This window comes from Rhinolophus ferrumequinum, chromosome 7, assembly GCF_004115265.2.
Source record: "Rhinolophus ferrumequinum isolate MPI-CBG mRhiFer1 chromosome 7, mRhiFer1_v1.p, whole genome shotgun sequence".
Lineage (NCBI taxonomy): Eukaryota > Metazoa > Chordata > Mammalia > Chiroptera > Rhinolophidae > Rhinolophus > Rhinolophus ferrumequinum.
Genome location: NC_046290.1, coordinates 47,932,347 through 47,949,790, shown reverse-complemented (window position 1 = coordinate 47,949,790; position 17,444 = coordinate 47,932,347). Strand labels below are relative to the sequence as shown.

Below are 17,444 nucleotides of genomic sequence, written 5' to 3'. Positions count from 1 at the left end.
TGAAGTGGTAAAAAATGTTAAATTTGTAGTTTAAGTTATTTAAGGGAATTTAAATTTGTAATTAATGTTTAGATGTTAAAAGAAACAGTGGTTTTCAAATTTTCATGTGTTAGATATAGAAGTTTAATAAATTGACCATTAAACAACTATAAACATAAATAGTAATGGATATTTCTCTCCAAGTATAAAAGCCTTTGTGGTTTTTAAGATGTTGAGTTAACAGCAAATAGCCTAATATAATTCAAACTATGCCAAGCATACCCTCCAAGTGTGGTGAAAAGCTATTTAGTTTCTTTTACAAGATGCAGTTTATAGACTGAAACAGTCGTAAAGCTATAGAGGTACCATCTTAGTGGTTGAAGTCTTTTTTTTGTAAGTATGACTTGAACAATTTGAGAGAGAGGTGTCATGAGTGATAGTATGCCTTGGGCATTCCTTTTTCTCTGTTGGGTTTTGACCGTGATAACAGATGTCAGCAATAGTTAGAAAAAAGATCTATTCTCATTTTTCTCATACTCAATCCCAGTATTTATAGACAAACAGGCTACCACTATGTCTTGAATTTCCCACACTTCCAACCTCTCACCGATTTGGCCTTCTGAGAGCCGTTAATGCCTTATGATGCTGTTGGTATCTCTGCATGCGCCACCACCATCATTGAACTTCTGAGTCACAAGTCTTTTACTGGTTGTTCCTTTAAAAGTGCTTGTGGGTACCAGAATTACAACTTTGTGGTGTTTCTTGTTGCCAGGAAGCTTCTGTGATTAGCGACCCATAGAATTGGTAATTCCCTTCCCTTCTGGCAATTCATTGCAGCTCCCTCTTGCCTTTACTCCCTTCAGAGTGTTCAGAACAAGAAGCTCATTTTATTATCATCCTAAACTATAGGTTAAATTATATATAAGGAAACTGCCTAGTTGTTAACTAGTATAGTGGACTCTGTTCTAATACAATCCTGTTCTCTCCCTCCCAATTCAAAGAGTAATTCTAACCAAATTGAAGAATGATCAAAATAAGTAAACGATCTTTATTAAATGTGGTAACATTAACCTTAAAATAGTTTGTTTATGAGTTAAAATTTAGCTCTTCTGAGCATTTTATTTTCATTTGGCCTTGTAGAATTATTTCTCATACTTTATATTTTATCTCTTTCATGTGATAAGTAGAAAATGTACAAGATATTTTGATAATTTACTAAAAGAGAGATAAGAATTCAAGAAAAAAAGATTTTATTTGTAAAAATTGTTTTAAGTAAATTTTGAAGCTAGAAAATGAGAATTCTTCCTAAGCGTGTTTTTAATATAGCAATCAAATTACTATAATACATTTTATTATATTAATTTATCAAGTTTTAAAAATAGTAACTGTTGGCACAAAAGAATGATCATTTTGATGATGAGGTGGTAAAAAACATAGAAGATGTCTTTGCTGGTTCTTTCTTTACAATTCAGAAGAGGAGGAAGAAGATAAAATCTTTTTCTCTGTTTTTGAACTCTAACCCCTTAAGGACTTGAGAGTTTATTAAAAACAAAAATCTCTTTGCAAAGATAATTGAAAATGTATCTATTTTTTTCACATTAGGAGATTTTTATTAACTTAAATTAACATTGTTAATTTTGCTGCTAAGTCCTTAGTAAATTTACCTTTACTTGATAGAAACCTACAGATTCTTCTCAATACCACAGGCTCATGAAGACTTGCAGTTATCAGTGTTTTTTAATGATTAAAACAATGTTCAAATAATTAACAAGTTACGGCACTGAAATACTTGAAGAAATATTCTGGGGAGTGTTTGAAACCTCTGTTTATAAATAATGATTGGTATAATTAGTTAGGTATTTGGTGTTGAAGTAAACACTTCTATAAAATATTGTTTTAATACATTGTTCTCCTAATGAAGCTAGTTATTAGATACAACAGATTTCTAATACTAATAATAAAGCTTTATCTTCATATTTATTTTATTCATAGAACTCATATCAATGAAGAATGTTGTACCCAACAATAATAAACTGGCATATTGCAAGTGACATCCTGTAGAAGTAAACGAGAAGGCTGCAAGAAAAGAAACTAGATAACTGTATTACACATTCTTTATACAAACAGCCTAATTCTCAAAACTTGAATTAAATGCAGACCAAATGCTTTTAAAAGTTTTTGTGCCTGAATGGCATTTGCAGTCATTAAACACTAACTAGAAAAAGAACAATAAAAATGCAGAACACAGTATTTTTAACAATTACAGTACATTTAACACCTTCAGCCATCCACCAGGTTCTCAGGTCAGATTGGCAACTGAAATTTCACATCCACCTGGGCTGACTTGGCTAAGGTCACTCTTTCAGAGTGCTTTCCAACCATTTTAGCAGCTTCGTCCAAGTCATCACAAGGAAGAATTTTAATTCCATTGTCCGTTATCAGTGCCTTAGCATCACCAACTTATGTACCTTGTAACTGTACCACAATAGGTATTTTAATTTCCAAATCCTTTACTGCTATGACTGTACCCTGTGCAATAACATCACACCCCACGATTCCTCCAAAAATGTTGACCAGAATAGCCAGCACCTTTTAATATGAAGTGATAAGCTTAAATGCTCCTGTTACTTGATGGACTGTGGCATCACCACCAACATCAAGAACGTTAGCCGAGTCCCTCCATGAAGTTTTTTATTATATCCGCTGTGGCCATAGCCAAACCAGCACCATTTACTAGGCAGTCTATATCCCATCTAGGCCAGTGTAGTTGAGATCTGCCTTAGCTGCATCTTCGTCTCTTTCATCTTCCTGAGTTCAGTTCTGTAGGTCAAACATCTTTTCCTGGCGATAAGCAGAATTAGAATTAATATGTATCTTTGCATTCACATCGAGCACAGCTCCATCTGAATACTTTATCATTGGGTTTATTTCTACCATGGTTGCAACGTATTTCAGAAATAGGCTGTAAAGCTTTACCATGCTTTCTGCCACAGAATCTACAACATTAAGTTGCAATCCCGTCTTCTGTGCAAGCCAGACAGCTTGTTTCTTTTCGATGTCTTTTACAATATCAATAGGTTCTTTAACTATGGCCTCAGGCTCTGCAGCAACATCTTCAATGTTGGCACCACCTTGAGAACTTCCTGTTAATACAGGACCTTGAAATGACCTTTCCATTGTTATTGCAAAGTAGTATTCTCTCCTGAGATAACTTTTTTGCTCACTTGTTTGCAAATTCTGCCCTTTTCTCATGTTTGCTTGGTAAACAACTTTCCCCCAATCATTTGTAGGAAGCAACTTTTACTTCTTCTGGAGAGAAAACTATCTTCACTCCTCCTTTGAGGCCACTTTCAAATGTTCCTTTTTCTCTACCACCAGCTAAATCCTGTGCCTTTATCACAACATCTTTTGAGCCTAATTTTTTGGCAATTTCCTAAGATTCATCTGGTGATTTAGCCACATATCCTTTGGGAATGGCGATTCCAGCTTCCTGCAGTAATTCCATACTTATGTGTTCATGTAGTGAGAGATTCCTTTGTTGCTGCTGTACTTGGGAGTCCATGGTTGTTAAACAATACAGAACTTCCCAGGACGTGGGCAGCGGCCTGCAGCAGTGCCTGGGTGGGTGCTCCTAAGGGTGGTGGTGGCCAACAGCCACTGTATCTATTGTTGTCAAATGTTCCTTAATTGGTATTACATTTTAAGCAACCAGATATATAAACTTTAAATAGGATGTAGTGTAATATATCATTATTGCTTAGCACTGAGGACTCTAATGCAAGAATAAGAAATGATTTATTCCTATTACTTTTTGCTCCTCATCCTGTGAGGGAATGAAATGCGATGGTATTAACCTTCCTAGCTGATTTTCATAGCTTTGCATCATCAAATGGCAAAGGTAGAGCAAAAAAAAAAAAGAAATGGTTTTTGCTGTATGTAAAGTTCAGTAAGCATATTTATGCTTATTTCTTTCCCTGGAAAATCCTGTCTTGCTTGTGAGGATGCAGTCTGAGTTTCAGCAGATAATCAGTTGCTTATACTCTGGCTCTAGATATTACCTAATTAAAACAAACCAGAAGAAGGACTCAACACATGCTTGAAAAGCCAGTGAGCCCTGAATTCCTACCTAAGTATGTCAGGGTGCCTGGGCCTGATGGTGAAGGTAGGAGGCAAGAGGAATGGAGTAGGAGTAATATCGTTTTTCTTGATCCTCTTAACTTGGTATGAATTGCTGTCAGCCAGCTCACCTCAGACGTGACAGGGTGAGGAGTGGATGATGAAGGTGAAATCACATTTAGGACAATCTCCTTACTCCTTTCGTTCCCACATGGGGCATTCCTTTTCATGTCTTACTTGACAGCATGAATTTTATTACCTGTAATGGAAGAGATAATGATACTGAGAAAGTAGATATGTTTTTTCTTCATGTAGTTACAAATACTTAGAATAACTCAGCCAAAATAGAATGGTTGGTTTTTAGCCAAACTAATTCCAAATAATTATAATTTTACTTGGCTTCATGTAAAATATTTTTTTGAGAAATGGAAAATTTTTCTCCCCCCCCCCTTCTTCCGCCACCCCCCTACCCCCCAGTCCGGTTCAAGCCTTTGTTTCTCAGTCTAGTTGTGTAGGACACAGCTCCCTGGCCCATGATGGTGTTATGAGCCTGGCGCTCCCCCTGGCTGAGGCAGTTGGTCACCAGTCTTTGTTCCACCGCTCACAGCAGCGCACGGCAGCTCTCGCCGGCTGCCAGCCGCTCATGATGGCTGCCAGCAGCTCATGGCAGCACATGGTAGCCCATGGCAGCACATGGCAGCCCACAGTAGCCCATGGCAGCACACAGCAGCCCATGCCGACCTTCGGCTGCTCGGCAGCTCACGGCAGCCTGGTGCCAGGGAGAGCTGTTGTTTACAATCTTAGCTGTAGAGGGCGCAGCTCATTGGGCCATGTGGGAATCGAACCGGCGACCTTACCGTTAGGAACCTGGCGCTCCAACCACCTGAGCCACTGGGCGGGCCCAAATTTTTCTTTTATAACTTCATTGCCAACATAATGATTCTTTTATACTAATAAATTGCTATAATATTTATAAAATATTTGAATGTCTGTGGGAGTCATTTCAAGTTATATGCTTAAGAAAGAAATGCTGAGTGAGAGGATATGTTTTTAGTGCTTTAATAAAACTGGAATGTAAGCATATGTTGTTATTTTCTAGGACCTAAGGCTGAAAATCCTGAAGTTTTTCCACACCCAGAAAAGGTTGGTCTATATAACAGATTATTTAGATCATGGATTTAGATCTTTAAAAAAATTATGTTGATTAATATCTCAAGCCCATTTAGACTCTTCCCCTAGTTATAAATATAACTAAATCATTTCAATAGATAGAAATCTATTCTTGTCTAACAGCCCCTTCCAGTATTTATTCTTCCTTGATCTGTGTTTCTTATCCAGCAATTATAAGTCTCTTATTCTTTGTCTAGAGGAGAAGCTTATAGCTTATTATCAAACTAGTCACTGAGATGATATAGTAGAAATACCTTCTTCTGGTTTATCTGTTACCCTAGTTCCTTTAATATTTTCTTCTAGATCCTGTTTTCCCATCTTCCAGTGGCTAAACAGTAACTATATATTGAGTGCTTGTTTTGGCTTTGCTTTCTGCTTGGTGGTATGGGGACTCAGAGGACGATAAGACTGGCTTTGCTCACAACGGACTCACACAATCAAGGACCTCCCTAGGCCAACCCTACCATACCTGTACCTTGCTTCATCTCAGCTGTACCTTTCATGTTATTGCCTCCATGCCTTTGTTTAGATTAGGAACCAGGAAACAAGGGAAACAGCATAAAATTTGGAACCAGATAGGTGTGCATTCCACGGGCAACTGTGTCATTTACATGTGTAAAATACTGCTAGTAATACCCATTTCACAGGATTACTGTGAGGACTAAGAGCAATGATACTTCATGGTGTCTGGTCCCTACTTGGTTCTTAAATATGTGTTTCTCCCTTCTTTCACTCCTTCACAAGTCTTTAATTTCTGGCTCAAGTCCCCTTTCCTCTGTGGCTCTGTTTCATGACTGCTGATCTTGACCAAAGGAATTGCTCCCTCATGAACATTCATTGTTTACTTAGTATATCAGTATTTTCCAATCAGTTGCTATAACATTAATAGCTCTTTTGAGAAAAGAGATTTTTTGAACAAAGAAGTTTGGAGAACACTGTATCCTAAAGTCTCCTCAGAGATTTATAATGCACGTGCCCTGAAAATTTTTGTGGTAAAGAAACCTTTCTTTAACCAAACATTTAAAAAACAATCATGAAAACTCTCAACTAACTCCCTTTTTTTCCCCCTAGAAAACTTAGTTGTATAACTTACTAGGCTCTGTGGTTTATGCTGTTCCATTTGAATTCAGTGTTTGTTTTGTTTTTACAGTATTTTTACTTTATTTAATGTCTTATGTATTTATGCCTTCAATCTTCAGTTAGAAATTAAGTTTCTTTAGGGCAGTGTCCAATGTACATACTTAATTACATCTCTGGCCTTGAATTTAGTAGATATAATGACTTCACTTGAATTATGACTTAAAGAGTCTGGTTCCTGAATTCCTTCTAAATTCTTTTTATCTTTCAAAGGAAATTATAGTTTGCATTACTGTTAAATAAATATATCTTCTTAAGCATTGTATATTATATACAGAGAAGATAAATGGTGGCTGGTAGAAAATGAGGACAGGAAGAATAAAATAGTTTTCACTTCTCTTATTCAAATCAAATCAGAATATTAGAGGGCCTACAAATTACAGTGCATTCTATTAGAGTGGTGTGTCAATAGAAGGTTGATTGAATTTTTAGAAAAAGTCCGAAGTCATTGAAACCCATTCTGTTATTTAAAGTCAAACAAATTAACAGTTTTTAATGTTGAAAATAGTTCAGTGCCTTTAAAGGATTGAGAGTGGTTTTTTTTGAATGGCTTATAAATAGATTTTGAAAGCAATTTCAAAAGAGGAAGTCTAATAACATTTTGAGCAGTGTAAACGTGAGAACAGGCATAACCTATTAAGATGATGTCTTTGAAAAATAATAGTCGTTTAGAAATACAAGTTTTGTGTTTTTTGTTTAAAACAACCATAACCCAGAACCGTTTATTTATAGCCCGGACTCATAATATTTGCATAGAGCTGTGTCGTTTCTCCTCTTTTTCACTCTGACCTCCTGTCTTTGGCTTTTTATTTCACATTTACATACTCATCCAGAGGTAGGGAATAAAAAGAAGGTGAAACTATACGATTTTATTCCTCGTTAATAATTTTTTAAAAATTCAGTAGATTTTTGACAAAGTTTTTGACAATCATTAACTGCAGTGGAGTTTTGAGATAATCTATTAATTTAACTATCCATGCCATGTTTGCTGCTTCTTTTAACACAGTTAATTTAGACTTAGCTGAACAGATAATTTGCCATCTGTAATTATGGTCCAGCCAATTTTACCCTTTGTCCACTATTAAATGTTTAATTATGAGTTCAGAGTTATTAGTGATTTGATATAGAAAAGTAGTAAAGAGTATTTTTATTTATGGAAGGGGAGGAAAGTTGATAAAACTTTTTGGTGGTAACTTACCAACACGATAAACTGAAAAACTATAGCGTTTTCACTTGAAACACTATTTTGTATATGCTGTACTGATGCAGTTTCTTTTTTAGGACACACAGGAACTAAGTGCAGACAGAGACGCTCCTGAAATTAGCCTTCTCTCGGGTTCTGCCATTGAAGTATCTCATATGGTTGCTGTAAAGGAGAAATTGTTAATAGAGCCACAGAAGATATTAGCAGCACCAAGTACATTTTCTGAGTCTGAAAAGGAAGTCACGTTGACTATGACTTCCGAAGAAACCAAGGATGAAGAAAGCTCTCTTGAAACTTTTGTGTCTGCCTTAGAAAAGTTACTAACACCACCAGAAATCAGCCAAGAAGAAGGAGTGTTTGAAATAATGACTGATTTTGAACCTAGAGGGTTTATGAACCCATTGAGCAACTCTCCAAATTCCATATCAACACCTTTGACATACCACAACGACTTACTAGAAAACACAAAGGATGATGCATTGCCAGCTGAGTTGTTAGCAGCCCTAAACACATTGTCAGAAGCCAACGTGGGACCCTTCTGTCATGGAAGAGAGAGAGGCAGCATTCTCAGTGCTGGAAATGAATGTTTAGGAATAAAGCCTAACATGTCTCAGACTGATGAAGATTGTACACAAAACACAGAGGTGAATTTTGAGTCTCTTTGTTCTACTCCACCATTTGAACAAGATTCCAAATTAGCTGATCTGCAGGACAAGTATCTTTCAGTGCAGCAAGTAAGCATGAGTCTATGATTTTTGCCTTTTGTAGTGACCTTCGTGTCCCATATACTTTATTTTAAATTCAAACCTTCTACCACCAAATAGCAACACTCAGAAGATAGTTTTTGACTTTGAAGCATACAGTGATCTTTTTAGAAGTTCCTGGGGTAGAGTTTTCAAGGGGGTAAAAGTTAAAATAATTAAGTCTGTCCCCAGAAGACCTGAGAAGACATATTATTAGATTGCTTATATACAGGAAGTAAAGACTACTTCACCAGATTTTTTCCTATTCTCTCAGAAAGTCACTATGGTTTACCTGGGTACACAGTAGATACCCCACATTTATTTCTACATGGACATATTTCTATGGACATATATTTCTATGTCCATGTAGAAATAAATGTGGATGAGACTGGGCAGCTAGAAGAGGGGAAAATGATGTCTGGCTTTAGCAGAACTTTGCATTCTGTGTCTGAGGATACTGTCAGGTGGCATAGTCTCTGGGGTTTAGAATTCCTGCAGTGTTATGCCTAGAGACCCTGACGTGGTTTGCCACTTGCCAAGTTTTATTTTCAAGTTGACAATTAAAAAAAATCTTTATTTTTTTCCTGATTAAAATAATAATACATCCTCATTATAAGAAAATTCAAACATTACAGCAATACATAATAATACAGTAAGAAAAAGTCTCCCACGACTCCATGTTCCGGAGATAATCACTGTTAACAGTTTGGTGTGTATGCATATTCTATGTAAGTTTATCTTATATACAGTGCTTTGCAATTTGTTTTTTAAATTTGATGATACGTTTTGGTTATCTTTCAGTGTCAGCAAATGTAACACTACTAACATATATTTTAAAAAATAGTTTGAAGTTTATTTTATTAATTTCAGGTGTACAACACAACATAGTGATTGGACATTTACACACCTCACAAAGTGATAACCCCAGTCTACTACCCATCTAAAACTGTACATAGTTATTACAATGCCATTAACTGTATTTCCTATATTGTACATTCTTTGACTATATATATTTTTAGTTATAGTTGACATTCAATATTATTTGATGCTAGTTTCAGGTGTACAGCATAGTGGTTAGACATTTATATAATTTATGAAGTGTTCCGCCTGATAAGTTTAATACCCATCTGACACTATGCATAGTTTTTACAATAATATTGATTGTATTTCCCATACCGTTATTTCATATCCCCATGACTGTTTTGTAACTCCCAATTTGTACTTCCTAATCCCTTCATCTTTCTCACTCATCCCTCCAACTCCCCTCCCTTCTAGCAACCATCTGTTTATTCTCTGTATCTGAGTCTGTTTTGTTTGTTCGTTTCTTCTGTTCTTTATATTCCACATATAAGTGAGATCATATGGTATTTGTCTTTCTCAGTCTGCTTATTTCACTTAGCCTTATACCCTGTATATCCATCCATATTGTTGCAAATGGTAAGATTTCATTTTTTGTTCTGGCAGAGGTAATACTCCATTGCATATATGTACCACAATTTCTTTATCCAATTGTCGATTGATGTGCATTTTGGTTGTTTCCATACTTAGCTGTTGTGAATAGCACTCCAGTAAACATAGGGGTGCATATATCTTTTCGAATTAGTGTTTTGGATTTCTTTGGATAAATACCCAGGAGTGGAATTGCTGGGTCATGAGGTAGTTCTATTTTTAATATTTTGAGGAACCTCCATACTGTTTTCCACAGTGGCTACACCTATTTACATTCCCACCAACAGTATACAAATGTTCCCTTTTCTCCACATCCTTGCCAACATTTGTTTGACTTATTGAAGATGGCCATTTTGATAGGTGTGAGGTGAATCTCATTGTGGTTTTTATTTGCATTTCTGTGATGATTAGTGATGTTGAGCATCTTTTCATATGTCTGTTGGCCACCTGTATGTCCTCTTTGGAGAAATATCTGTTTAGTTCCTTTGCCCATTTTTTAATTGGAATGTTTGTTTTTTTGGTATTGAGTTGTGTGAATTTATTTTAAATTTTAGATATTAACCCATAATCAGATGTATCATTGCTAAATATCTTCTCCCATTCAGTAGGATGTCTTCTTGTTTTGTTGATTGTTTCCTTTGCTGTGCCAAAATTTTTCAGTTTGATGTAGTTACATTTGTTTATTTTTTCTTCTGTTTCCCTTGCCCAAGGAGACATCAGTAAAAATATTACTAAGGGTAATGTCTGAGAGTTTATTTCCCATATTTTCTTCTAGGAGTTTTATGGCTTCAGGTCTTACACTTAAGTCTTTAATCCACTGTGAATTTATTCTTGTATATGGGTAAGAAGGTGGTCCAGTTTTATTTCTTTGTAGGTGTCTGTCTACTTTTCTCAGCATCATTGATTGAATAAACTATCTTTACCCCAGTGTATATTCTTGCTTCCTTTGTCATAGATGAAATGACCATATAGGCATGGGTTTATTTCTGGGCTCTCTATTTTGTCCCATTGATCTTTGTGTCTGTTTTTATGCCTATACCATGCTGTTTTGATTACTGTGGCCTTGTAGCATAATTGATATCAAGTAGCATGATACCTCCAACTTTGTTCTTTTTTCTCAGGATTGCCTTGGCTATTCAGGGTCTTTTACGGTTCCATATAAATTTTAGGATTATTTACTCTAGTTCTGTGAAAAAATGCCACTGGTGTTTTGATAGGGATTGCATTCAATCTATAGATTGGGTAGTATGGACATTTTAACTGTATTCTTCCTATCCGTGAGCATGGTATATGTTTTCATTTATTTGTATCTTCTTTAATTTCTCTCTTCAATGTCTTATAATTTTCTGAGTGCAGATCTTTTACTTCCTTGGTTAAATTTATTCCTAAGTATTTTATTTTTTTGATGCGATTACGAATGGAATTGCTTTCTTAATTTCTCTTTCTGATAGCTTATTATTGGTGTATAAAAATACAACCGACTTCTGAGTATTAATTTTGTATCCTGCTATTTTACTGAATTCATTTATCAGTTCTAATAGTTTTTTGGTGGAATTTTGGGATTCTTATATATAGTATCATGTTATCTGCAAATAATGACAGTTTTATTTTTTCCTTTCTCATTTGGATGCCTTTTATTTCTTTCTCTTGTCTGATTGCTGCAGCTAGGACTTCCACTACTCTGTTGAATAAAAGTTGTGAAAGTAGACATCCTTGTCTTGTTCCTGATCTTAAGGAGAATGCTTTTACCTTTTTCCCACTGAGTATGATATTAGCTGTAGGTATGTCATACATGGCCTTTATTATGTTGTGAGATGTTCCCTCTATTCCCACTTGGCTGAGAGTTTCTATCATAAATGGATGCTAGATTTTGTCAGATGCTTTTTTTGCATCTATTGATATGACCATATGACTCTTATTTTTCATTTTGTTTATGTGGTGTATTACATTAATTGATTTGCAGAGATGTTGAACCAACCTTGCATACCAGGAATGAATCCCATTTGATTTTGGTGTATGATCTTTTAATGTATTGCTAAATTTGGTTTGCTAATATTTTGTTGAGGATTTTTACATCTATGTTCATTAGGGATATCAGCCTATAGATTTTTTGTAATGTCTTTGTCTGGTTTTGGATTAAGTGTAGTACTCGCTTCATAAAATGAGCTTGGGAGCTTTCCCTCCTCTTGAATTTTTTGCAAGTATTTTGAGAAAGATAGGTGGTAATTCTTTTTTGAATGTTTGGTAAAATTCACCTGTGAAGCCATCTGGTTCAAGTCTTTTGCTTCTTAAGGGTTTGTTGATTACCAATTTGATTTCATTAGTAATAATTGGTTCAGAGTTTCCGTTTCTTCTGTATTCAGCCTTGGAATATTGTATGCCTCTAGGAATTTATCCATTACTTCCAGATTGTCCAATTTGTTGGTGTATAATAGCTCATAGTATTTTCTTAAAATTTTTTATTTTATTTCTGTGGCGTCCATTGTCACTTCTCCTCTTTCATTTCTGATTTTATTTGGGTCCGCTCTCTTTTTTTCTTGATGAGTCTGGTTAAAGGTTTTTCAGTTTTGTTTATCTTTTCAAAAAACCAGCTCTTGGTTTCATTGATCTTTGGTATTTTTTTTTTAAGACTCTCTTTTATCTATTTCTGCTCTGATATTTATTATTTCCTTTCTGTACTCACTTTGGGTTTTGTTTCCTGTTCTTTTTCCATTTCCCTTAGGTATAAAGTTAGACTGTTTATTTGAGATTTTTCTTGTTTCTTGAGGTAGGCTTGCATTGCTATCAATTCCCCTCTTAGGACTGCTTTCACCGTGTCCTGTAGATTTTGGGTCATTGTGTTTTCTTTTTTGTTTGTCTCAAGGCATCTTTTGATTTCTTCCTTGATCTCATTGTTGACCCATTCATTATTATTAGCATGTTATTTAGCCTCCAACTGTTTGTGCATTTTTCAGTTTTTTTCTTGTAATTGATTTCTAGTTTCATACCATGGTGGTCAGAGAAAACGCTTGATATGATTTCAGTCTTCTTAAAATCACTTAGATTTGTTTTGTGGCCTAAGATGTAGTCTATCTTGGAAAATGTTCCATATGCACTTGAAAAGAATGTATATTCTGCTGCTTTGAGGTGAAATACTCTAAAAATATCAATTAAATCCCCCTGTTGTAGTGTGTCATTTAAGGCTGCTATTTTCTTGTTGATTTTCTGTTTGGAAGATTTGTCCATTGGCATGAGTCCGGTGTTAAAGTCCCCTACTGTGATTGTGTTACTGTTGATCTTTGCCTCTATGTCGGTCAGTATTTGTTTTACATATTTAGATGCTCCTGTGTTGAGTGCATAGAAGTTTACTAGGGTTATGTCGTCTTGTTGGATTGATCCCTTTATCTTATGTAATGTCCTTCATGTTTCTTATTATAGTCTTCATTTTAAAGTCTATTTTGTCCAACATAAACATTGCTACCCCAGCTTTTTTCTCATTTCCATTTGCGTGAAATATCTTTTTTCCATCCCTTTACTTTTAGTCCATATGTGTCTTTTGATCTAAGGTGGATCTGTTGTAGACAGCATATTAATGGGTCTTGTTTTCTTGTCATTCAACTACCCTCTGTGTTTTGATTGGAGCATTTAATCGATTTACATTTAAAGTGATTATTGATAGGTACCATTATTGCCATTTTATTCATATATTTGATCTTCTTTTGTTTATTTGTTTCCCCCCATTCTTTTTCTTAAAGAAGTCCTTTTAACATTTCTTATAATTGTGGCTTGGTGGTAATGACTTCCTTTAGCTTTTTCTTGTCTGGGAAGCTCTTTATCTCTCCTTCAATTTTAAATGATAGCCTTACTGGGTAGAGTAATCTTGGTTATAGGCTCTTGTTTTTCACCACTTTGAATATTCCCTGCCAGCCCCTTCTGGCTTGCAAAATTTCTGTTGAGAAATCAGCTGACAGTCTTATGGGAGCTCCCTTGTAAGTAACGAGTTGTCTTTCTCTTGCTGCTTTTAGGATTCTCTCTTTGTCTTTAACCTTTGGTATTTTAATATAATGTGTCTTGGTATGGGCCTGTTTGGGTTCATCTTGTTTGGGACTCTCTGTGCTCCCTGGGCTTGTATGTCTATATCCTTCACCAGGTTAAAAAAAGTTTTCAGTCATTATTTCTTCAGCTAGGTTCTCAATCCCTTGCTCCTTCTGTTCTCTTTCTGATACTCCTATGATGTAAATGTTGTTATGCTTGATGTCCCAAAGATCTCTTAAACTTTCTTTGTTTTTTTTTTTGTTTTTTTTTGCTCGTTGTTGTTCCAAATGAGTGTTTTCTGCTACCTTGTCTTCTAAATTGCTTATTTGATCTTATGCTTCATCTAATCTACTGTTGATTCCATCTCGTGTATTTCTTCAGTTATTATATTCTTTGTTTCTGACTTTTTTATGGTTTCTGTGTCCTTCTTTATGCTTTCTGTCTCTTTGTTTAAGTTCTCACTAAGTTCCTTAAGCATTCTTATAACCAGGATTTTAAACTCTGTCTCTGGTATGTTGGTTGCCTCCATTTCATTTAGCTCTGTTACTGGAGATTTCTCCTGTTCTTTTATTTCAGATATGTTTTTGTTTCCTGATTCTAGCGGCCGCTCTGGGGCCTTATAATGTGTGTGGCCTTATATAGTATGTGTCCTGTGTGGTTCAGTGGCGCAGTCTCCCTGATCACCTGTGCATGAGTTCTGGGAGTATCCCTTGTGTGTGTTGTGTGTATTCTCCTGTTGTAGTTGAGCCTTGATTGTTTTTAGTACATTAGTGGGTGGGAATGACTCCCAGGCTTACTGGTTGTGCACAGGTATAAATGGCTTCCATAGCTTGTGGGGTGGGGCTGGCCACCCAGGAGCCAAGAGCGCTCTGGGCTATGCTGCATTAGCTGGGTGGGGTGGGGACCCATGGCATCACCAAGGTGGTACACACATACAGATTTTACCAAACCAACATGCTCTCAGATTTGGCCCTTTGGGGCAGGGTTCAACATAGAAAAGATGGCACACTCCTGTAGGCTATATATGAGGCAGACTCCACACATAGACAATGGCTGCTGTCCCTCCCACACTTACCCTGAAGTCACACAACTTAGTCTTTTCCCCTATGTCTCTGGCACCTCTCAAGTTGCCGCCCATTCACCAGAGCCCAGGTGAGTGTTTGCAAGCAAGTGAGCCTATGCGCAGGCTGTTTGAGAGGACATCTAGGTTTCCAGCCACCTTCCATCTCACTGGGTCAGTTGGATAGCGTCCTCATTGCTTTTCACTCCCAGATGTTATGGGGTCTCCTCTTCCCAATCCAGGACCTCTGGGCTGGGGAGCCCGGTGTGGGGCTGGGACCCCTCCCTCTTGCAGGGGGGATCTCTGCCACCAAGCTATTCCTCCTGGTGCTCAACCACTACTTGTGGGTTTGGGGTCAGCCCGTTGTCCGTCTCCACCCCTCCTACCAGTCTTCTAAAGAAGATGTGGCCTCGTCTTTATATCCTTAGTTATAAGGTTCTGTTTTGCTAGTCTTCAGATGATTTTCCAGGTTGATTGTTCTGTAATTTAGTTGTAATTTTGATGTGATCTTGGCAGGCCGCGGGCATAGTGTTTACCTAATCTGTCATCTTGGACTTCCCCCTCGATATTTTCAATACTTAAATATTTTCACTTGGTGAACAGTAGTATGGCTGTGTGTGTGTGTGTGTGTGTGTTTGTGTGTAATTTATTTGACTGATTCACTAATGATGGTTATTTAGATTATCTTTCTTTTTTTCTTTTTGCTAGTACTAAAATGCTCCTATGAACATCCCAGGGAAGTTGTAAATAACATGATATTGAGGTCATGTTGCAATATACACGTGTAGAATAATAATACTGCATGTAATTCTGGTTAAAGAAAAATCTCAAAACAGACATAATAGGGTGAAAAAAATTTAGAAAAAGAGAAACTAATCCCGGGGATAGGGCATGAAGACTAAATTAAACATTCCAGTATTCTAATCTGAAATGAGGCAATATGAGTAAAGTATAGGAAATTATGGTTGGTGTTGATAGAATGACCATGAACCTAGCAAGTCCTCAAGAAAAAGAAAACTTGTTTAAAAGTAGAAAGATTGATTTCGAACATATCAAATATTCTTTTACTCAACTGTAATAAAAATATGGACCTTGTTACATTAAGAAACTTTTTAAACTGAGAATATAAATAAGCTTAAGAAAGATTTATATGATACGTATAAAAATATATATCATCATGAAAGTTAAGTTTAAGTCTATAATGAGTTGTTAAGGGGAAGTTAGAGCCATTTATGATATACTGTTAACCTCTTAAAATCAATGTAATGGAGTTTATATAATATCTTTTTTCACAAAATATCATTTACTGCTGCTGTCAAATAACAAAATACTAGGCTGAATAGAACACTGATCTGACCTAGTATGACATCGCTACTGTTTTTATATGTTTCTCATCATTCTGTGCTACCCATTTCCTGTGAAATTAAAGAGTAACCTTAGGTTGTTGACCCTTAAATTTTAAGGATAAATATTGGTAAAAATATTTTTTACTTATGTTCTGTTTGCCTTAGGCTTTTAAATATGCATTGTCCTGTATATATTAATTATTATACAATTTTTCATTATGTTCACATATGCCTAGATTTTTGTACTTTTATAAGAGACATTTTCGTGTAATCAGCAAAAAAGATAAACTTAATTTATTTTAGATTTAATTTTTTTGCATTGTTGTAATTCTTTGTGCATATTTTTATATCTTATTACAGACTCTAGAAGACCCAAATCCATTTGGATTGCAGACTTTGGTTCATCAAAATGCCATTTCTTGTGATCCACTAAATAATAAAGGAAATTCAAATCCAGTGGAAAATAGCTCAAACCAGGACACTCCATGTGTGTTAAGAAGATCATCCAGAATAAAAGCAGGCAGCAACACAGATAACATATATAATATGGCAGAAAAGATTTTACCAAAAATACGTGGCTGTGAGAATCAAACAAATAATAACTCTTCAACTGAGAATTTCAGGTATGCTACAAAATTATATTTTTCTCTCCAGGTATGCTACAAACCTTATAGATAGTTTTGTGCTTGGAATATTAGAGTCAGTGTACAGTTACCTCTAAGTAAAGAACTTTATTTTTTGTTGTTGCTCTTTTATTTGGCAGTTGCTTTTTATTTTAAACCCAGAAAACTCTTTTACTTTTTTATTTTAAAGACAAAGTAATGGGAAATTTGTTGTATTTCTGCATAATGCTATTTTTCTTTCTTTTTAAAAATAAGTTTTAGTTAATGCCCATCACTACACAGTTACAATTTTTTTGTTGTGATGAGAACTTTTTAAGATTTACTTTCTTAGCAAATTTCAAACATACAATAAAGTATTGTTAACTGTAGTTACTATGCTGTATATTACATCCCCGTGACTTTATTATCTTATAACTGGAAGTTTGTACCTTGTGACCACCTTCACCACTCCCTACCTCCCACCTCTGGCAACCACCGATCTGTTCTCTGTATGAGTTCGGGTTTTTAACAAAATGCTATTAATATAACTTTATGGTATAAATAAAATTAATTTGTATGGTTTTGCATTGCAAAAGTTAATATTATTCATACCCACCCCTACTG

At 35.6% G+C, this 17,444-nt stretch overlaps 1 protein-coding gene across 1 annotated transcript in view; it reads left to right on the top strand.

Moving 5' to 3' along the window:
• The window catches only part of ANKRD31 (ankyrin repeat domain 31), a 130,193-nt gene that overhangs the window by 32,747 nt on the left and 80,002 nt on the right, over window positions 1-17,444 (top strand). The window contains exons 6-8 of the mRNA XM_033110016.1: window positions 5,195-5,238; window positions 7,684-8,340; window positions 16,579-16,841. Of these exons, the coding sequence (XP_032965907.1) occupies window positions 5,195-5,238; window positions 7,684-8,340; window positions 16,579-16,841 (964 nt within the window). The remainder of the gene's footprint in view (window positions 1-5,194; window positions 5,239-7,683; window positions 8,341-16,578; window positions 16,842-17,444) is intronic.